Consider the following 23,566-nt stretch of genomic DNA (forward strand, 5'->3'; position numbering starts at 1 on the left):
GTGTGATAAATAAAGTGTGACACACAGAGGGACCTTAAAGCTTTAGCTCTCAGTGTTTGGTTCTGACCCCGGGGACGGTACGGCCTGCATGGTTCACATGAGAGCATCAGATCAGGATTCTTCTCTGGCTTTTAAGTGCTTTTAAACTTCAAGGCCAAAAAAAGGAACGAGAGTGAAGATTTAAGAACGTGCACTTTGGAGGATGATTCAGTCTCCTGTTTGTAGTGAGGACTGGAGCAGCAGGGTTCTGAATCAGCTGCAGCTGTCTCACTGACTTTGCAGAGAGACATGGAAGTGCAGAATGATTGCATATGAAGATGAGACTATTGGCATGTTTTCCCAACGCAGGCTTCATTTTTAACGTATTCCAAAGCAGCAACCTCCGGGCTTAAAATCCCTTCATTCATTACACTCCCTCCTCCATGCATGCTCACTCACGTGTGGTCATCAGCTGTTCTCATCACCTGGTCATATCTATGCAATAGCACTGCAACACACCCTCATTGTGAGCCTATCATTTTGCTGCTGCCCATTTTAAAACAGTCTCTCTCTTCCTTCAGGCATTCATTCGTTTGATGCATGCAACCAAAGCGGCAACTTCCAGTCTTAGAATATGAAGCCCATGCAGAAGTGCTAGAAAACTGCAGTTCCTCAAGCGTCCACTAGAGGCTGACTGCAGAAACACAGGAAACCACATACACACCCATTCAAAGAAGACGATCTTTACAGCAGAAATAAACATGTTTACAGCCTGGTTCAAAAAACAGTTTAGGTCTGAATAGCTCATTTCTCTATCAGCACACACTGTACGGGGGTCAAAATATTTTAAAACTCGCTATTTTCCTAGATATTTAAGTTACGAGTTTTGCCCAAATAAGGTCATGGCTGACTTGATTGACAGGTGGGCATCCTGTAGCTGTTAGTGAAAAGGCTAAAGGCCCGCCTCTTTACCTCACACTAGCTTTTCAGACGTTAGGTTGAGTTCAGCATTTCCAAAGATGCATTTCAACCAAGAGTTTCGGGGTCTTTTAGCCCCCAGAACTACTTTCCCCGGAACTAGAAGGTTCCTGTGCCCCCATTGTTGTCTGTGTTTCAACCGTGGGCTGAAGTCCCGGGTAGATTGTGTAAATCAGGCCAGTGACGTATGGAGGAAAAAAAGTAAATTCACTACACCACCAGACCAGTAGAGGGCAGTATAACAAAGAGGAATGCCATTCATCACAGATGACACCATAGAAGCAGACGGACAGGCAGGTATCATTATGAGCAACACAACAGTTAGCCTGTTAGCATGAAGAGACTCAGCAGGCGCTGTTTTAGATGGTGCTATATTTCATCACAGATGGATTCACTGAATCAACAGAGGAGATAAGCGTGAGTAGCAAAGACGTTTCAACACGAAAAGTCCCGGGACCTTTGAAAAGTACTACCCCCCTAGAAGCAGGGTTTTTTTAGGGGGGAGATTATCTACCCCTGAACTAAATTTAGACCCTGGGTCCACCGGTCGAAACGCAAGTAGTTCCAGGGTAAGGTCCCTCCAGACGAAAAACGCCTAAATATGACACCCGCCGACGATCGGCTTCAAAACAGATGGATGATGTCACAGATACTACGTCAGGGGCGTCGCCAGACCCCCTTTACTGGGGCACGTCCCTCAGTATAAATGAGCTGTGCCCCAGTATCAGGGGCGGACTGGCCATGGGAAGTAAAGGAAAATACTTTAGGCGTAGTTGTTAATGTGTTGCATCCACCGCAGTGTTTCCCATACATTCATTAATTCCTAAACAAGTGAAGTCCCACTATCCCCCAGCACTGCTTTGGGTTAAAAAAAAACACACATCATTGAATTCACAATGGTTTGAAAGCTTTCCCTGGTTACAATATTCTTTAAATAGAGATGCAGCTTTTTGTTTCTCATGTAGGATGTTTGGTAAACACATGAAACATGACAACATGACACATTTGTGAGCACTGGTTTCACTAACTAGAAAAAAGCTCTGGATCTCTTTAGAGGGCGCGAGAAAACACCTGCCCATAAAATGTGTGTGTGTGTGTGTGTGTGTGTGTGTGTGTGTGTGTGTGTGTGTGTGTGTGTGTGTGTGTGTCTGTGTGTGTGTGTGTGTGTGTGTGTGTGTGTGTGTGTGTGTGTGAGGAAGGGGAAATAGTAGGGGGCCTGTGCCCCAGTAGAGCTTTATGCCTAGCAACGCCCCTGTACTACGTCCATTTATTACACAGTCTATTCCTTAGAGACATCTGATCATCAAAACAGAGTAAGTCACTGGAACACGTTGGACCTCCTACAACCTCACAAACTCTTTCTGAACCAGAAGTTTTCAAACCTTCAACAGAAATGAAGATTGTAGAAGTTCAATTTAAATCCAACTGAGTTCCCAACACAGACATGAAGCGCTTATTGTTTCTGGTAAATAAGGTCACTTTCATTTTTCTCCCCAAACTGGAAGTTTATTTCACACTTTATTTGAAAACAAGTTCTTCATATAAGACAGAAGAACTGGGACATTGTTCTCAAACACAAGAAACACTTCACAGTAGTTTTGTTTTTCCGTCTCCTCTGCCTCTGATATGGTATTCTTGTCATGGCGAAGCTGCTGCTGCACAACGTTAAGTGTCAGCCTGACCTTTCTCAGTCTGCTTCAGAGTAAATCTGTTCACTGTGACGCCTCTGTGTGTGCTGTACACACATACTGCATGTAAACACACACGAGTGTATGCGATGTACATTTGTTGTTGGAGAGTTATGTTTGAAAAGTCAAGCATTCAATCTTTTCTAAGCATGAGTGTATACAGTATATATATAGAGAGGTTCTTTTTTCTGTTTCAGAGAGTCCTGCAGAGACACTTGAGGGTGATCTCCGGGTCCTTCTCCTCTTTTCTCACCCCCTGATGGCATGCACATTTTTATCACTGTCTAAATGGAAAGCTGTTAAGGCGGAGGGATAAAAACAGGACAGAGTGGGAGCTGCTCAGGCTTGGCCTCTCCTCAGAGACATCTGGTTTATTTGTGTTTCAAATCAGGAGGCCATTTCCTATTAACTGTCCACACAGACCACAAACCATGTGTGAGCCTGCATCAACAAGCACAGCCTCTGGCCTCTGAGAAATTGGATCAGCCCATCCAAGCTGAGGCATCTGATTTTTCTCAATGCCAACCTGAGGACATTAATAATGTTTGCTTGAGTTTGGTTCTGTTTGCTCGAGTTTGATTCTGGTTCAGTTTGCTTGAGTTTGGTTCTGGTTTTGGTTCAGTTTGCTTGAGTTCAGTTCTGGTTCTGTTCTGGTATGGTTCTGGTTTGGTTCTGACCTGGTTCGATTCTGGTTCAAATCTGGTTCGGTTCTGGTATGGTTCTTGTGCGGTTCTGGTTCGGTTCGGTTCTGGTTCGGTTCTGGTTCGGTTCTGGTTCGGTTCTGGTTCGGTTCTGGTTCAAGTCTGGTTCGGTTCTGGTTCAAGTCTGGTTCGGTTCTGGTTCGGTTCTGGTTCGGTTCTGGTTCGGTTCTGGTTCGGTTCTGGTTCAGTTTGGTTCCGGTTCTGGTTCGGTTCTGGTACGGTTCTGGTTCGGTTCTGTTTTGGTTCTGGTTCGGGTCTGTTTCGGTTCTGGTTCGGTTCTGGTTCAAGTCTGGTTCGGTTCTGGTTCGGTTCTGGTTCCGTTCTGGTTCGGTTCTGGTTCGGTTCTGGTTCGGTTCTGGTACAGTTCTTGTTCGGTTCGGTTCTGGTTCGGTTTGGTTCCGTTTCTGGTTCAGTTCTGGTACGGTTCTGGTTCGGTTCTGTTTTGGTTTTGGTTCGGTTCTGGTTCTGTTTTGTTCTGGTTCAGTTCTGGTTCAGTTCTGGTAGGGTTCTGGTTCTGTTCTGGTTGAGTTTAATTCTGGTTCTGTTAGCATGAGTTTGGTTCTGGTTCTGTATGCTTAAGTTTAGTTCTGGTTCTAAACCTAACCCTAATCCTAATCCTAACCCTAACCCTAACCCTAACCCTAATCCTAACCCTAACCCTAATCCTAACCCCAATCCTAACCCCAATCCTAACCCTAACCCTAACCCCAATCCTAACCCTAACCCTAATCCTAACCCTAACCCTAACCCTAACCCTAATCCTAACCCCAATCCTAACCCTAACCCTAACCCCAATCCTAACCCTAACCCCAATCCTAACCCTAACCCTAACCCTAACCCTAACCCTAATCCTAACCCTAACCCCAATCCTAACCCTAACCCCAATCCTAACCCTAACCCTAACCCTAACCCCAATCCTAACCCTAACCCTAATCCTAACCCTAACCCTAACCCTAACCCTAATCCTAACCCCAATCCTAACCCTAACCCTAACCCTAACCCTAATCCTAACCCCAATCCTAACCCTAACCCTAACCCTAACCCCAATCCTAACCCTAATCCTAACCCTAACCCTAACCCTAACCCTAATCCTAACCCTAACCCTAACCCTAACCCCAATCCTAACCCTAATCCTAACCCTAACCCTAACCCTAATCCTAACCCTAATCCTAACCCCAATCCTAACCCTAACCCTAACCCCAATCCTAACCCTAATCCTAATCCTAACCCTAACCCTAATCATAACCCTAACCCCAATCCTAACCCTAACCCTAACCCCAATCCTAACCCTAACTCTAACCCCAATCCTAACCCTAACCCTAACCCTAACCCTAACCCTAAACCCTAACCCTAATCCTAACCCTAACCCTAACCCTAACCCCACTATCCATCTCATCACTATCATCTCTCTCTCTCTTCATCTCCCTCTATCCCTCTCTCCAACATGGTCTCAGCAGATGTGTGTCTAACATGAGTCTGGTCCTGCTGGAGGTTTCTGCCTGTTAAAGGAAGTTTGTCCTTGCCACTGTAACTTGCTAAATGCTGTAAAGTGCTCTGCTCATGGTGGATTAAGATGAGATCAGACTGAGTCCTGTCTGTAAGATGGGACTGGATCTTATCCTGTCTTGATGTTGGGTCTTTATTAATAATAGAACATAGAGTACGGTCTAGACCTGCTCTGTTTGGAAAGAGTCTTCAGATAACTTTTGTTCTGATTTGGTGCTATATGAATAAAGATTGACTGATATAAGACTGGTCTTATTATTTAAGCAGAAGCATAAGTGACAAGTATAGCGTCACTGTCACTTTAAGAATACTTTCATACTGACATTGGCATCATGTTCAAACCAGAGTTGCTCGCATGGCTGTAGACTCTGATGTTAGTGCATCTTAAATAGATCAACGTTCTGTTTTGGACTCTCTGCTAATATATTGCTCTAATAAAGACGAACCTTCAGCATGGTTCAGCAGGTCTGATAAACACGCTCCTCTCTCTTCTAGACAGAAAGTAAATAATAATTGATTCATCAGGAAGTGTCAGACATTTTTATTTCTATACCCACATGCACAACTGCAGAAAGACGATCTGTGAACAGATCCAAACTCTCAGAAGCAGTTTGCAGAACGAGCCCACGATTCCTCCATGATGAGCCCGAGCCCTCAGCTCAGATGAATGTGTCTCTAAAAATGGTTAAAGCTGTCAGCACTTTCATTAAAAGAGCAGAAAAGTGTGTCTGAGCCAACATCGTTTCATTAAGCTTTCATTTTTCAGATTTACAGTGTAATTATAATAGAGGAGGCAGGAAAGGCCACAGCAGAGAACTCCCAGAATCTCAATGAGTGTGAGCCTGTCTGCTGCCATCCATTACCTCCCTCTGTCACATGACATTTCACTCTTTCAGGGACAGTCAGGACGAAGCTTCTCGCTGCCGCCTGAACCTGCTGACTGAGGCTTTATGTTCCAACGGGGCCGAGGAGTTGTCAGCTGGCTTCACGGCATTCCTGCCAAGAGAGACCTGGTGACACCACGTGACCTCACCCTGACCTCACCCTGACCCCACCTGTTGCCCCTAAGCTGAGGGTTTTATCCCACTTCTGCTGTGTGCTGAATCAGCAGCAGCTCCTTCAGAGACAGAAGAGACCTCTACACAGGGATTTAGATCTCAAGCACAGATTGGTGACTCAGATCATCTTTGATTGTAATAATAATAATATTTGTATTTATAGAGCACTTTTCAAAGCCAGGTTACAAAGTGCTTTACATGGGCAGTAAAATAAAACAAGCAGGGCATAAAAGACAAGATAAGGAAATAAAACATATTTTAAAAGACATGAAATTCCCTTAAAAGAACTTTAAAGGAATACAAATATTCCAAAATATATATTTTTCAAACCGTTAAAATTAAAATCAAGTAAAATAAAATAAAGTTCAGGTAAAATCAGGAAAAGCTCTGCGATAAAAGTTTGTTTTATGAGTTTTATTTCATTTTTGAATTTGAAACGCAGAGTAAAATCTGCCTGAGGATCTCAATCTGCACTTCGGCTCATACAGTATTAAAGGGGACATATCACGCTTTTTTCATCAACATATATTGGTCTAAGAGGTCCTCAAAACATGTCTTTAAAGTTTATGCTCAAAAAAACACTTTAAAATCAGATTTTGGTCAGCCTGAAAAGTCCTCTTCTTCATTCCTCCTCAGAACACTCTGTTTTCTCTCTGACCACGCCCCCTCAGGAAGTGGATGTGCCTCGGCTCTCCAGCACGTTGATCTAATGTTTACATGTTGGCTGAATATACACGGCTGCTCAGAGATAGAGTTACTTCAATCCTCTGAATCTGATCCTGACGAAGAGGCGCCTGTAGCAGGACCTTTCTGAAGGATTGGTCATAGATTTAGTGTTTCTTGTTGTTTTATTTATCAGTATGTAGACGTGTGTCTTGGTACACAGCTACGAACATGTAGCTATGTGGCTATGCTAACTAGCGCTAGCACTTATCCATGATAAATAAAAATCATCCACTAGATCTTCAAATCTGCAGACGTGGGGAGTAAAACCGACCTTTGCCAGAAAGGCAGCAGGACCTTTTATGAAGGATTGGTCACAGATTTAGTGTTTCTTGTTGATTTATTTGTCAGTATGTAGACGTGTGTCTTGGTACACAGCTACGAACATGTAGCTATGTGGCTATGCTAACTAGCGCTAGCACGTATCCATGATAAATAAAAATCATCCACTAGATCTTCAAATCTGCAGACGTGGGGAGTCAAACCGACCTTTGTCAGAAAGGCAGCAGGACCTTTCTGAACCATTGGTCACAGATTTAGTGTTTCTTGTTGTTTTACTTGTCAGTATGTTGACGTGTGTCTTGGTACACAGCTACAGCTATGAACATGTAGCTATGTAGCTATGCTAACTAGCGCTAGCACTTATCCATGATAAATAAAAATCATCCACTAGATCTTCAAATCTGCAGACGTGGGGAGTAAAACCGACCTCTGCCAGAAAGGCAGCGGGACCTTTTATGAAGGATTGGTCACAGATTTAGTGTTTCTTGTTGTTTTATTTGTCAGTATGTCGACGTGTGTCTTGGTACACAGCTACAGCTACAGCTATGAACATGTAGCTATGTGGCTATACTAATTAGCGCTAGCACTTATCCATGATAAATAAAAATCATCCACTAGATCTTCAAATCTGCAGACGTGGGGAGTAAAACCGACCTTTGTGTTTATTAAGACAGCCTACAACTAGCATGCCTCCCTCCTAAGCTCCTTGTTAGCACACATTTGTGCAGGTAATGAAAAACGGAGGAGGGATTCAGTATTATTTTTAATACAGTCTATGGGCTGAACAAGCTCCGAGCTCTGACTCCGTGACAGACCGGATATTGTTGTTACGTAACAAAAACACGGAAGTCTGAAACGGCTCGTTTCACACACATTTACAGAAAGGTGGAGAAATAAGAACAGGGGCAGAATGGATTTTTTTCATTCTCGGGGGGTTTGTAGACAGGGACACATATTTCAGGTAGAGAACCATTAAAAAGTCCATTTTGCATGATATGTCACCTTTAACATGTCTGCTATGTAGCTGGAAGAAAGTCCTTGGAGAACTTGAAAAGTAATAAGTAAAATCTTAAAATCAATTCTAAAACTTACAGGGAGCCAGTGTAAAGACTCTAAAACAAGGAGATATATGTTATTTATATCAAAAGCTTCTTTTTTAAATGTTCCTCATGTGTCTCACACAAAGAGAGAGAGCTTTCTGTTTTTATGCACCACAACTGTGGAACTCTCTTCCTCTGAATATTCAAACGGCGAGCTCTCTGGGTGTTTTTAAAAGTAAAATAAAGACTGACCTTTTTAATCTGCCTTTTGACTTGGAGTCATTTATTTTTAGCCCTGGACTTCATTATTTTAACAACATTTATTTATCTTATTTATTTAATTATGTAATAATTTCTTTTATTTATCTGATCTTTTTAACTTTAACATTTATTGAAAAACATAAAAAACAAAAACATAATTAATCTGTGTCACTTGTACTGTATGTCTTTCCACTCTACCTCTGCCTCTGAAGATTGGAGTGACATCCACATTATACTATAGTCTCTTTTCAAGTAATAATCAACTTGCTGTGTGATCTTGCTCTCCCTAATGTATTTAAATGATATTGCTTTTTTGTAATTGTTTTGTCTGTTTACCCCGTGTTAATGTCGGTATGGATGTGAGATGTGTGTGAAGTGATCAATGTTATGGGGCGGGTGGGATCTTAAAGGTGACATATCATGCAAAATGGACTTTTTAATGGTTCTCTACCTGAAATATGTTTCCCTGGCATTTCTACAAACCCCCCGAGAATGAAAAAAATCCGTTCTGCCCCTGTTCTGATTTCTCCACCTTTCTGTAAATGTGTGTGAAACGAGCCGTTTCAGACTTCCGTGTTTTTGTTACGTAACAACAATATCCGGTCTGTCACGGAGTCAGAGCTCGGAGCTTGTTCAGCCCATAGACTGTATAAAATACAACTCAACCCCTCCTCCATTTTTCCTTACCTGCACACGTGTGCTAACAAGGAGCTTAGGAGGGAGGCATGCTAGTTGTAGGCTGTCTTAATAAACACAAAGGTCGGTTTTACTCCCCACGTCTGCAGATTTGAAGATCTAGTAGATGATTTTTATTTGTCATGGATAAGTGCTAGCACTAATTAGCATAGCCACATAGCTATATGTTCATAGCTGTAGCTGTAGCTGTAGCTATGTACCAAGACACACGTCGACATACTGACAAATAAAACAACAGGAAACACTAAATCTGTGACCAATGGTTCAGAAAAGGTCCCGCTGCCTTTCTGGCAGAGGTCGGTTTTACACCCCACGTCTGCAGATTTGAAGATCTAGTGGATGATTTTTATTTGTCATGGATAAGTGCTAGCGCTAGTTAGCATAGCCACATAGCTACATGTTCGTAGCTGTGTACCAAGACACACGTCGACATACTGATAAATAAAACAACAAGAAACACTAAATCTGTGACCAATCCTTCAGAAAGGTCCTGCTACAGGCGCCTCTCCGTCAGGATCAGATTCTGGATCAGATTCAGAGGGTTGAAGTAACGCGGGTCTGTGAGCAGCCGTGTATATTCAGCCAACATGTAAACATTAGATCAACGTGCTGGAGAGCCGAGGCCACACCCACTTCCTGAGGGGGCGTGGTCAGAGAGAAAACAGAGTGTTCTGAGGAGGACTGAAGAAGAGGGCTTTTCAGGCAGACCAAAATCTGATTTCAAAGTGTTTTTTTGAGCATAAACTTTAAAGACATGTTTTGGGGACCTCTTAGACCAATATATATTGATGAAAAAAGCGTGATATGTCACCTTTAAGCAAACTGCTAAGTCATAAAATGTCTCAGCAGCTCTATAGTTCACTTTGTTGCAGAGGGATAAAGACAAGTTAGAGTTAAGTTACTGCTACTGTGTGAAAGAATCATTGCTTTTCTAGTTTGGACCACTGTGGAGAAAGTGCTTCCTCTGTGGGATTTAAACTGCCTCGTTTGACTCAAGGGCAGCACTTAACTGTATAGACATCTCTAAACTCTGTAGCTGATGGCCTTCATGCTTAGGAATGTACTTTGGTGTTTTGTGGTTGAATGTGTGCACATCAGAGCTGCTTATCCATGATGTAAAAACTGAATATCGTGAAGGTTGTCTTCAGTGTTCATAAAATACATCCAGGTTTGAAGGACTCACTTTCTGTCATTTTTACTGGCTTGGCGTTGGAGAAGGGAGAGTAAATGAAGGCTGTTGAGGAGAGCACAGAGACATAAATTCCAGGTCACAAATAAATAAAATAAAAGCAAAACGATGAATATATAACTCTCTTCATTTTTCCTTTTATCCTAATATCTACTCGGGGGGGGTCTCACTCTCCAGCAGCCTCCTACACGTCTCTTCCCGTCAGATGGGGGGGGGGAGGTTCAGCTGCAGTTCGATGAAGCCGCTGAAGTATTCAAACACTTTTCTTCTGCATCTGTTAGCAGTGATTTGTAGCCTATTAGATTGAAGTGCTGCAGGTCTGGACACACACACACACACACACACAAACAAACAACACAGAACACACACAACTGGCAGAAAGAAAACAGATAATGATTTCTTTGTTTACTGCCGGCGGCGCGAGCGAAGGGTCGAGGGACTGAGAGGAGGAAAAGATTCAGAACGGGAGGGATGCAAATGAAGATGGATTGAAGAAAGGACGGCTCCTGGAGGCCTGATGCTCATGTTGACTGTGTCATCTTTCTAATTTGGCTCCCGGACACACAAAGGGGGCATCAGTGAGGAGCACAAAAACACCAGCACACTGACCCACTATGCAAATGTACACACACACACGCAGGACTGTACACAACAGAGCTGATACAGCTGTTAAAGCTCGTCCTTGAAGTCTCTGCTGAAGAAAGAGGCCGGCCATCCATGACTGTGTGTACGGCTGAGAGTACACTAATACTGATAAACTGCACCGGGTCCTGCTCCCGGTGTGCCTTGCACTGAAACATCAACTTGTTTCAAACAAAAGTGGGTCATGGCTTTGCAGTAAGCTGTTCTCTGTGCAAAGAATCATATGAGTCTGTTTCATATTCCTCTAAGGAGGTGAAGGGGAGACCCTGCTGCTGTAAATCCTTAAAATGAATGAGTGTGCACCTGTTGTTTGTTTCTTTAAGTAAGACACACAGTCTTTCCTCTAAAACTGTCTTTGCAAATGTTAAATTGTTCAGTTCATAGTCAGACTGTTTGCAGTATTTGAGTTTTAGACTCTGAAAGGTCAGAGATGATGCACATGGTTCAATAGTCTGGTGCAAAAAGCCAAGAGGGGGGATTATTTTGGACATGAGGCTCAGACGAGACGTGTTGAGAAGAGATGAAAGGCAAGACAGGAGTCGAGGGAGAGATTAGAGGAGGAGGGAAGAGAGCGCTTCATATGTGAGGAGAAAGGGAAGAAGGGGAAAGTGAAAGGATGAGGATGAAGAGGCAGACGAGGGGGGGAGGACCCAGGGGAGGTATCAACGAGGCTATCGATCTGTCCATCCAGCGTGTGTCTGCCGTCCTGTCACTGTCTTCCCTCATCTATTCATCAACATGGGATGGATGGATCCCTTTGCTGTAGCTCCTCTGCATTTGGATGAGTGTGATCAGGACAAAGAGAGGAGGAGGAGGAGGGGGGATCCTTCACTAGTCTACAGTTAAACTGAGGGGTCAGTGCTACAAATATAAAACACAACATGGACGGACTGCGAGGATGCGAGGAGAGGAAATGAAGCTTCTGGTCACTTTGATGAGTTATGGCGGAGGATCTGCATACCCAGCAGGACACGGGGCCAACACTCCAAAACTGGCATCATTTGCTTCTAAATGGGGCCAAATTCATAAGGGTGCTCCATATTTTATGGGAGATTTTATGAGAGCAGAAAGATAATATTTGCAGAGTTGCATTTTTTTTTATGAGGGATTATCCCGTTTAAACACACTTGTGATACGCTTCCTGCTCTTACTCCTTATTGCTCTGAAAGAAAACAACAGAGTGAATGTACCCGGCTGGTTTTGAAGCTTTACTACGATTAAGATGAATTACAAACATCTCAAAATTTACACCGAACTGATGTGCTTTAAATATCTACCTCTGATTTACATGTTTAAAGCAAGGCTGTGATCATCTCCAGCACTTTGCTGCATAGTAATCTCAGCTGTGCCAATATTCACTATAACTGCACACCCTCATAAGTGTTCAATATTACTTTAGAAAACTCAACTCAACTCAAACTTAAATTATAGAGCACGTTTAAAACAACCGGGATTGACCAAAGTGCTGTACAGATCAAAAACAGCACAAATGACAAACATAGCATACAATACAATACTAAAATATGTCAACAGTACAAATATATGATCAAATAAGATAGAATAAAATAATTTAAACACTTCTTCAAGCAACAACTGGTTTAAACACAGACTCTCTAGAGCAGGGGTTCCCAAAGTGTGGGTCGGGACCCCCTGGGGGGGTCGCAAGACACAAATGGTGGGTCATGAGATGTATTCCAGAATTTTTTCTTTAAAAATTATATCAAAAAATAGTCAATTTTACCCATTATAGTTAAAACTATAGACAAAAATAGCAGCTAAGTGTGAAATAAAGCCTTGAAAATAGAAAGTGTAATGAGTTTTCTGCCTTTCTTTTTGCCAGATGACTCCTAAGTTTAGAGTTAGTGAATAGTTAATTATCAAAAGCATCAGTAGCAGTAGGTTAATTCATAAAGGCACAGGAAACACAGACACATGCTCATGCAGGTAGGCTAATTTTCTGCAGACCAGCTAAATAAAGCCACATTAAATCACTTTGAGGGACAGTGGGGGTCGTGAGTCTTTGGAATCTATATTTTGGGTTCACAGACTGAAAGTTTAGGAACCCCTGCTCTAGAGGGATAAACGTCATGACAGCTAGCCAGAAGATTTAAAGCTCCTCCTACCAACTGGCTGCAGTAAAGGTGATAAAGCCCGCCTCTTCCATATTAACAGATGGAACATGGGTTAAAGTTTAAAATCAAGATACAAGTGAAATATATTTTTCTCAAACTTGTTTTGGGTCATAAATATACACTCTAATGCTGACGTCAAAGAAGAGGTTTAGATAAAGTTAGTTATTTGAAGCTAAAGATGGGTTGAAAAATCAATCTATGTGGTGCTGTAGAGGAAGAATATGAAGAGGAGATTAACATTGGACTTCCACCAGATCAATGTCCGGCTCTCTCATCCATCAACACCCACCAGCTGTTTTCAGAACGCAGCACGGAGCAGGACCACCGGACAGCTGGAGTCACAAGACCTAGGTTTTTCTGCAGTAATTAGTGAATCATGGATTCTCCTCCTCCTCTCCTCATCCATGTTGTCTTTCTGGTCCTCTGAAAACCTCTGACCTGTTGACTCCAGGCCTGGCTCCGCTCATCATGACGGTTTGCTGTTGTTCTTAAGTGAAATATGATCTAGTGATAACACCAAACAAAAACAAAATTAACCGGATGTTTTCATTTTGTTTTGGTGCCTGACTTCCTGTCCCGTTGTGCATCCGGCAAATATAGCAAAGCCTGGCCCAGCATACTGCATAACAGATCCAATGCAAGAGTCATACTACTCACTACCTTCAAATGCTGCATTCAGTACATACTGCATACTGCATTCGTAGGTAGTATGTAGAGGGCAGTTTCAAAACTAGCCTCAGTTTTCTGCATTTTAACAAACAGTCTTCAAACACCTGAGAAAGAGTCTCATCCCCAGTGTCGCTGTTCTCTGCGTCAGGGCTCAAGATCTGCTCCTTGTCCAATCAAATCTAAGGTTGTATAACAAACAGTACCACTCATCTGGTTCCACTCCTCAGTTATCCCAAATCTCCTCTCCTGTTCTCAAATCTCAAATAGCCTCTCTAACAGGAGATTACACTGTTACCAAACAAAGATGCATTGTGACCCTCTCTGTCATTCAAAGCGACAGACAAAGAGTGTGAGACAAGAGAGGGACAGTAAAGGGAGGACTGAGGAGGAAAAAGTAATGAGCTTTTATCCTGAAAGCTGAAGATTTAATAATTATCAGAAGGTCAGTAAGTGTAATCTGTAATAACAAAATCACACTTCCTCTTTGTTTCTTCCTGTCTGAGAGGCTCCTTGCAGATCCAACAGAGAGACCATGTTGTCCTGCAGTGTGCTCAGGGAGCATGTGGGTCTCAGCCTGTGTAAGGAGGTTAGCTGGTTGGGGTCTGACTACACAGTGAAAAACCTGCTGACTGCACTGCTAAGCTAGCTGCTGACTCCAGACCTCTATTTGTGAGCTCTGTCCCACCTGCTCACCGGTGGAGCTCAGATATGCAAAGACGCACAAATACTGACACAGAGCATGTTCACACACAGAGAGAGAGACGGCTCCGGTCCTGACTACAACTAGGACGAGAGAGCAGATCTCTCTACACTGCCTCCCCATAAAATCTAGACTAGACTTTAAAATCCTTCTTCTGACCTACAAAGCTCTTAAAGGTCGGACACCTTCATATCTTAAAGAGCTCATAGTGCCCTATTACCCCTCTAGAACACTACGCTCCCAACATGCAGGCCTGTTTACCGTACCTGAAGTCTCTTAAAGCAGTATGGGAGGTAGAGCCTTCAGTTACCAGGCACCTCTCCTTTGGAATCATGTACCAGTCAGGGTCCAGGAGGCAGACACCCTCTCTACTTTTAAGAGTAGGCTTCAAACTTTCCTTTTTTGATAAAGCTTATAGTTAGAGCTGGATCAGGCTTGGACCAGCTCTTAGTTATGCTGCTATAGGCTTAGACTGACCCACTGGGATCCTGTTTCTCTCTTCTCTCTGCCTGTCCCATTAAAGTTACTAATCATAGACCTTTCTGGAGTCCCTGAGCTCCCTTGTCTCGTGGATTCCTGCTGCTGTGGACGTGCCAGACTTCAGCTGCTACAACTACTACTATCCATCTCCCACTATCATCTCTCTCTCTTTTCATCTCCCTCTATCCCTCTCTCCAACACGGTCTCAGCAGATGTGTGTCTAACATGAGTCTGGTCCTGCTGGAGGTTTCTGCCTGTTAAAGGAAGTTTGTCCTTGCCACTGTAACTTGCTAAATGCTGCAAAGTGCTCTGCTCATGGTGGATTAAGATGAGATCAGACTGAGTCCTGTCTGTAAGAGGGGACTGGATCTGATCCGGTCTTGATGTTGGGTCTTTGTTAATAATAGAACATAGAGTACGGTCTAGACCTGCTCTGTTTGGAAAGAGTCTGAGGGTAACGTTTGTTAGGATTTGGTGCTTTATAAATAAAGATTGATTTTACAAAATCCCAATCCCTCTGAAGGATCAAAGATGTCTCCACCTTCTGATCGATGTTCAGGTATCTCGTGTGTTTCAGGTGACACTGATGTCCAATTACTGTTTCTCTTCTATAACACAGTTTGACTTTTCTCCTGGTAAAGTTCAGTTTCTATTTATACCCTCCGAGACAGAGACTGTCATTGATTTTATTGTGCTGGTTCCTTTTAGTCTGAGTACTGCCAATCATTTAATATTTAATTGTGCTAATTGATGCGGGTGAAATCCACACATGAGGCGCTGAGTGTGAGTCCATGTGAGGAGGTGTTAATGTGCACTGGATACATGTGAGGTTTCCAGCATGTGTAGATGAGCAGAGGGTTGTTTCGTACCTTGGCAGGTGAAGCAATGAACATGGAAGTGCGTTTTCTTGACACGCACCACCTCCCCGCGACAAACCTCCCCGCAGCGCTCACACACGATGGGCGAATTTCCCCGGCTGGAGAGAGGAGAGCTGCTGTTGTTGTTTTCTCCATAGAGACCCGAATGGTACTGAACTGAGAAGAGGAAGAGAGAGAAGAGAGAGAGAGGAGAGAGAGGATCAAACACATGCTATTGTCATTTTGAGGCCTTTGTTTTGTGTCTTTTAAGTGCATTCAAATATCTGATCAAAGTGTGACAAACACAGGGAACCACCGCCATGATGAGAGAAGGGATGTGATGCTTTTTATTTGTCATCTTGTTACAGGGACGTGTGACAGCTGAACAAACGCTTCTCTGAATAATGTATTTAAAAACGCCCAGGTATGTTACATACATGAAGAATAGAAAATCATAACCACAAGTTTATCATATAAATAACAATCTTTTTAAACTGTCTTCATCGTCACAGATGAAGCTCTAGCGAAAGTTCAGCCAGGAAGACTTTACCCTGTCATCAGCTGTTCTAATCACCTGGTCAAATCTGTCCAATCACACTGCAACACACCCTCATTGTTAGCCCCTCTCTCCTTCAGGCATTCATTCATTCATTTAATGCAGCTACATCCGGTCTTAAAACATGAGGCCCAGTGTTTAAAAACTGCAGTTCATCGAGCGTCCACTAGAGGCTGGCTGCAGAAAAATCGGAAACCACATACACACCAATTCAAAGAAGACGATCTTTACAGCAGAAATATACATGTTTACAGCCTGGTTCAAAAAACAGTTTAAGTCTGAATAGCTTATTTCTCTATGTAGGAGGTGAACTTTTTTTATAACATATCATTTTTTTAAGATAATAGACGTATGAGTGTTGCCCAAATAAGGGCATAGCTGACTTCACTCATGGGCGAGTACCCTGTAGCTGTTAGCGAAGGCTAAAGAGTCTTGACTCCACGTCTTTGCCAGATCAGCATTGCCTTACGCCTTAATATAATCCAAACAGATTAGTTCTAAAAACATTGAACCTCCATAAAGTTTTCACAAATAAAGAGATCAGGTACAGAGACCACATGTGGAGTTTTGTACCAGGCTGTAAACATGTTACATTTTGCAGTTTCCTCGACCTTGACTTAAGAGTCAGCCTCAAGTGGACACATGAGGAACTGCAGTTTTTGCGCATCAGCGTCGGCAGAAATAAACATTTTTACAGCCTGGTTCAAAAAAAGGTTTAGGTCGCTAATTTCTCTAACGATACACACTTCATGGAGGGTGATTTTTTTTGTAACTTGTGATTCTTGAACATATGAAACTTAGAAGTTTTGCCCAAATAAGGGCGTGGCTGACTTGATTGACAGGCGGGAACACTGTAGCTGTTAGCAAAGAGGCTAAAGGCCCGCCTTTTTACCTCACACTAGCTCAGACGCACTTAGGTTGAGTTCAGCATTTCCAATATGGCACCCGCCGACAATCGGCTTCAAAACAGCGCTTCAGAAACAGATGGGTGACGTCACGGATACTGCGTCCATTTATCGTACAGTCTATGGGCAATCTCGCCATCACTGCCCAGTCTTTGCAGTCCTTTAGCATCATCATCCCTAGACGACTTCATTAACCATCTCATCACCTCCACCAAGTCTTCAGATCAGCTCCTTCATGTCATCAACCTCAGACATCTTCATCATCTCCACCACCAGAGTCTGAGCTCCACGAGGGGGATAGGTTTGGCTGCTGACACCCTTCAATCACCCTCTCTCCCTGCAGAGCTCAAGCGCCAAAGAAACTCAGACTTTCTGGCATCTTATGCAACCTCATAAATTCAACATCACCAAACTTTGTAAAATAAACATCATCTTTACTTCTCTGACTCGTCTCTCCTGATTGAAATATTACAGCAGCCAACTCTCGTGTATCGGTGCCGCCAAATCCCCAAAATAGATGATGCGTATAAAAAGGTTTAGAGCAAATGAATGAGGCTCCTGGAAAGTCTTTTCTTGTGTCAGGGAGATCATCCTGTGTTACACTCATTCATTACAAGGTAGAGGCTTAAAGGAGAGACAGAGAGACAGACAGACAGACAGGCAGAGAGACATGACTGACTGGAACATCAGACTGCTGCATCCTACATGAAGTTATGAATGGAGAGTATTACATATTTAGATTAACTCTTCAACTGTTTAGGCATGATGCATGTTTCTATTTATAACCATGAGACTTTAAAGTTTGTCACATTGATAAAAATGTGCGTGCTCTGTGTTCTGCAGCTTTAAATTCCCCTTTCTTTTACTCCTGACTGAACTCTGATGATGCATTGTACTATAAATTGCAACATGTGTGTGTGTGTGACAAAAGAGCTTTGAATTTTTAATATTGAAATAGACATGCTGAACATTACACACACACACACACACACACACACACACACACACACACACACACACACACACACACACACAATCAGAGAGACAAAAGGGAACAGTGGAGCCCTTTTGGGGATTACACCTTCATCCTCGATTATAAAACTGGTCAAATCCCTCTTAGAGTCACAAGTCCTTTCTTTATGCTTCCTGACACACACACACACACACACACACACACACACACACACACACTCACACACACACACTGACACAAACACACACGGCTCTGTTCCTGTCATGTCAGGGCACAAAGACAACAAAGCAGAGGATCGAACACATTTCAGTGACTGCATGTTTGATCGATACTGATTTTGATTTCCAGCAGCAGTCGAGTGAGCTCGCCTGTCAGAGCGTCGGTTGCATTGTTTTCTCCTAAACTCAATTTAATTACAGTTTTGAGATGCATCATACAGTATTATGCAATTGCAGCACACAGACACACACGCAAACACACACACACATCATGCCGGTAGGTTAAGCTGATGACAGCAGGAGAGAGACGGAGAGAGTAGTGTTTCTATAAATGTTTTCAGGAGGAAAAAAAAAGAAAGCTGGAACACAAATGTTTCCTAACAAATAGTATCATCAGTGTGTGTGTGTGTGTGTGTGTGTGTGTGTGTGTGTGTGTGTGTGTGTGTGTGTGTGTGTGTGTGTGTGCGTGCATGCATGCTTTTAGAGCAAGAGAGAGAGAGAGAGAGTGTGTGTGTGTGTGAACCACAGAAGCTGGCATTGGTTCTATAGCCAGATGGCAGCATGAGGACTGAAACCACAGACATAGAAAGATCTGAGCCACCTGTGTGTTTGTGCATGTGTGTGTGTGTGTGTGTGTGTGTGTGTGTGTGTGAGTGTGTGTGTGAGAGACCCAACGACTACATGTGTTATTTTAGTGTGCATTAGTTATTTTTAGTAGGTTTTCATACTGAATGCTCTGTTTCATGACTTGATAAAGGTGAAGACGTGCAGCTTGTGTTTCTGTTTTTGTATTACATATTTATTTTCTGACATAACTGACCAGCTGTCAGAGGTCTACAACAGCGGCTTCCTACTTTTCTAACTTCTGACCCTTCAAAATAAAACTATGCCATCCTGCAACTCCTCATCGGTCTCAGCAGATGTGTGTCTAACATGAGTCTGGTCCTGCTGGAGGTTTCTGCCTGTTAAAGGAAGTTTGTCCTTGCCACTGTAACTTGCTAAATGCTGCAGAGTGCTCTGCTCATGGTGGATTAAGATGAGATCAGACTGAGTCCTGTCTGTAAGATGGGACTGGATCTGATCCTGTCTTGATGTTGGGTCTTTGTTAATAATAGAACATAGAGTACAGTCTAGACCTGCTCTGTTTGGAAAGAGTCTTCAGATAACGTATGTTGTGATTTGGCGCTTTATAAATAAAGATTGATTGATTGATCATTACATGACCCAAATTTCCCTCATGCCTCTCTCTGAATGTATTAATCCATGAACCTTGAAGTTAAGTGAGGATACAAGAGGAGCCCTGACCATCAGGTTTTGGGAACCAGGTCCAGATCAGTCAAGTGGTCATTTTTCTCTGATCCAATTTTAGTTTTAACTTTCACTCAGAAAAAAAATCCAGAAACCGACATGACAAGAGAAAATCATCTAAACCACTTCACCTGTTCATTGTCAAGCTACCTGTGAGCCTTTCAAGGGTCCTTACCTGAGGTAAGCTGCTTTATTATTTAAGTTGACATTAGATAATCTGGACAGACATTGAGGCGATGCAACAGACTCTGAGAGAAGCCAAACCTCATCTCTACTTTCTTAAGATTCTCCCTAAAGAGGCTTTGACAGCACACATTAACTCTGACCTTTGACCTTAGGGATAAATAGTAAGACCAAAACCATAACTACTATCCGTCTCATCACTATCATCTCTTTCTCTTTCCAACCCAGACTCAATCTCAGCAGATGTGTGTCTAACATGAGTCTGGTCCTGCTGGAGGTTTCTGCCTGTTAAAGGAAGTTTGTCCTTGCCACTGTAACTTGCTAAATGCTGCAAAGTGCTCTGCTCATGGTGGATTAAGATGAGATCAGACTGAGTCCTGTCTGTAAGATGGGACTGGATCAGTCAGGGTCCTAGAGGCAGACACCCTCTATACTTTTAAGAGTAGGCTTCAAACTTTCCTATTTGATAAAGCTTACAGTTAGGGCTGGCTTAGACTTGGACCAGCTCTTAGTTATGCTGCTATAGGCTTAAACTGCCAGGGGAACTAACACACTGGGATCCTGTCAATCACTTACTTTAACTCTCCCTGTCCCATTAAAGTTACTAACCATAGACCTTTCTGGAGTCCCCGAGCTCCCTTGTCTCGTAGATTCCTCTGGATCTCTGCTGCATCTACTCTATCCCTCTCTCCAACACGTTCTCAGCAGATGTGTGTCTAACAGGAGTCTGGTCCTGCTGGAGGTTTCTGCCTGTTAAAGGAAGTTTGTCCTTGCCACTGTAACTTGCTAAATGCTGCAAAGTGCTCTGCTCATGGTGGATTAAGATGAGATCAGACTGAGTCCTGTCTGTAAGATGGGACTGGATCAGTCAGGGTCCTAGAGGCAGACACCCTCTATACTTTTAAGAGTAGGCTTCAAACTTTCCTATTTGATAAAGCTTACAGTTAGGGCTGGCTTAGACTTGGACCAGCTCTTAGTTATGCTGCTATAGGCTTAAACTGCCAGGGGAACTAACACACTGGGATCCTGTCAATCACTTACTTTAACTCTCCCTGTCCCATTAAAGTTACTAACCATAGACCTTTCTGGAGTCCCCGAGCTCCCTTGTCTCGTAGATTCCTCTGGATCTCTGCTGCATCTACTCTATCCCTCTCTCCAACACGTTCTCAGCAGATGTGTGTCTGACAGGAGTCTGGTCCTGCTGGAGGTTTCTGCCTGTTAAAGGAAGTTTGTCCTTGCCACTGTAACTTGCTAAATGCTGCAAAGTGCTCTGCTCATGGTGGATTAAGATGAGATCAGACTGAGTCCTGTCTGTAAGATGGGACTGGATCAGTCAGGGTCCGAGAGGCAGACACCCTCTCTACTTTCAAGAGTAGGCTTCAAACTTTCCTTTTTTGTAAAGCTTATATTTAGAGCTGGCTCAGGCTTGGACCAGCTGGTGAAATGCTACTATATGCTTAGACTGAAACACTGGGATCCTGTCTCTCTCCTCTCTCTGCCTGTCTCTTACTTTAATTCTCCCTGTTCCATTAAAGTTACTAACCATAGACCTTTCTGGGGTCCCTGAGCTCCCTTGTCTCGTAGGTTCCTCTGATACTCTGCCATAGACGGCCTGCTGCTACAACTACTACTATCCGTCTCACCACTATCATCTCTCTCTCTCTCTCTTCATCTCCCTCTATCTCTCTCTCCAACACGGTCTCAGCAGATGTGTGTCTAACATGAGTCTGGTCCTGCTGGAGGTTTCTGCCTGTTAAAGGAAGTTTGTCCTTGCCGCTGTTACTTGCTAAATGCTGCAAAGTGCTCTGCTCATGGTGGATTAAGATCAGACTGAGTCCTGTCTGTAAGATGGGACTGGATCTGATCCTGAGAACGTTTGTTGTGATTTGGCGCTCCTCTTGTCTGTGAAGTATATATGGGGTTACAGTCGCTCCTTATAGGCCCCTCTGCTGTGCTGATATGGTTATAATATATCACAGCACCGCCCCACTGGAGCCCTTATATAAGGTTAAATACCCCCTGAAGTGTGAGCTGTAACACCGGGGCTCCTGGGAGGTGCAGGCAGCTGCTTGGTGTCTGTGTCATTTCTGCAGTTCCATTTTGTTTTGGATTTTGGGATTTAGTGGTTTCATTTTATTAAAAAGCTGCTGCTGCATGTGGGTCTATGTTTAGACGTAGGCAGATATTAATATGTGGATGGCACAACAAAGACCACAGATGTGCTCTCCTGTTCTCTGCTTCCTGACTTCTCTAGGAAATATGTTGCAGGAGGTTCTGATTTTCATATTTCACTTAATTTATTGCAACAAGTAGACATTTGTGCACACATCTCCTGCAACACAAAGTCAATTTCACATTTGATTAATATTGATAATGATGAGAGCTATTACATATCAATACACAATATGAGCCTGGTTTTATCCTCCACTGACAGACAGATAATGAGAGGATGAAATGTAGTGTCAATAAGCAGCTCAGTGATCAATAACCTCAGTGAAGGGCTGTTTATGCTTCTCTAAGTTAAACCCTCTCAGGACTCTGAGGTATTGATCAGGCAGGAGCACATTCACAAAATGAACACCCACACGTGTGCACACATACACACTCATGCAGGCTACACACACACAGATACACACACATATTTCTTACCATTTGTAGGTCCACTCATGATCAGAGCTTCATGCAGCAGAGCAATGCTTCAGATGAGACCAACAGTTCCTCTCTGATCCAGACTCTCCCCCCCTCTCTCTGTGCCGGTCTATAAAGGGCTTTCCCTGCTCCTCCCGGGAAGCGGATTATACAGCCAGCCGGCAGACTACTGTACCCCTCCACCCAGAGTCCAGACAGGAGGATTTAAATCGGAACTGACTGGTACCATCCTTCTCCTGCCTGTCCCTCCTCACGCCTTCAGATCCGACCTGGTTCTCCCAGTCTCCCGGTCCTCTGGTTCTGGGTCCATCCCTCCCTGGTCTGCTCCAGCATGTGTGTGCGCTCCGGACTGAAGGAGTGAGGACTGAGACTCTGCCCGGTGAGTTTGGGAGGTTTACACACTCGGATCTGTCAGCGTCTCTCACCGGCCAGGACGAGACACAAATGCGGAGGAACAGCGCCACACAGTGGACGACTTTGGTACTGCACCGATAATCATCATCACCAGACCGGTAGCAGGAATGATTGAAGACTTTAACTCAGTATTTATTACCAGATATCAAAGTCTGAATATAAACTCATGGAGGGCCCTGACTAATGTAACCATAGACTGTATGAATGTAACAGACCAAACAGTCTCGAGGAGGAAAACTAGAAACTAAAAAAACTAAAATGTGAAACAAAGTAACAAGTTACAACTTCTTCTTCTTCGTGGGTTTTTATTGGAGGTTAGCAAACAACGTCTAGGTGCAATTACTGCCACCGACTGGTATGGAGGGTGGATTGGGAACTAAATAATAATTATGAATAAATAAAATCCAAAATAAAATGAAAATGTGTGTATGTATATATATAATAAAATAAATAAAATAAAATAAAATAAAATAAAATAAAAATAATGCGTGTGTCCATCCATCCATCCATTTTTTTCCGCTTATCCGGGGTCGGGTCGCGGGGGTAGCAGTCCAAGCAAATTGACCCAGACATCCCTCTCCCCGGCGACACTTTCCAGCTCCTCCTGGGGAATCCCGAGGCGTTCCCAGACCAGGCGGGAGATATAATCCCTCCACCGCGTTCTGGGTCTACCCCGGGGCCTTCTCCCAGTTGGACGTGCCCGGAACACCTCTAAAGGGAGGCGTCCGGGAGGCATCCTTATCAGATGCCCGAACCACCTCAGCTGACTCCTTTCGACG

General features: G+C 43.4%; 1 protein-coding gene across 4 annotated transcripts in view; it reads right to left on the minus strand.

Moving 5' to 3' along the window:
- The window catches only part of LOC117812539 (actin-binding LIM protein 3-like), a 78,490-nt gene extending 55,417 nt beyond the window's left edge, over positions 1-23,073 (minus strand). For 3 of the 4 annotated variants that reach the window (XM_034683386.1, XM_034683385.1, XM_034683384.1), the window contains exons 1-2: positions 22,374-23,073; positions 15,594-15,758 (exon numbers count right to left, since the gene is read on the minus strand). In XM_034683386.1, the coding sequence (XP_034539277.1) occupies positions 15,594-15,758; positions 22,374-22,392 (184 nt within the window). In that variant the 5' untranslated portion in view covers positions 22,393-23,073. The remainder of the gene's footprint in view (positions 1-15,593; positions 15,759-22,373) is intronic. The other variant, XM_034683387.1, reaches the window with a different exon arrangement.
- Between the last annotated feature and the right edge of the window lie 493 nt (positions 23,074-23,566).

The sequence above is a fragment of the Notolabrus celidotus genome, chromosome 5, assembly GCF_009762535.1.
Source record: "Notolabrus celidotus isolate fNotCel1 chromosome 5, fNotCel1.pri, whole genome shotgun sequence".
NCBI classification, from domain to species: Eukaryota; Metazoa; Chordata; class Actinopteri; order Labriformes; family Labridae; genus Notolabrus; species Notolabrus celidotus.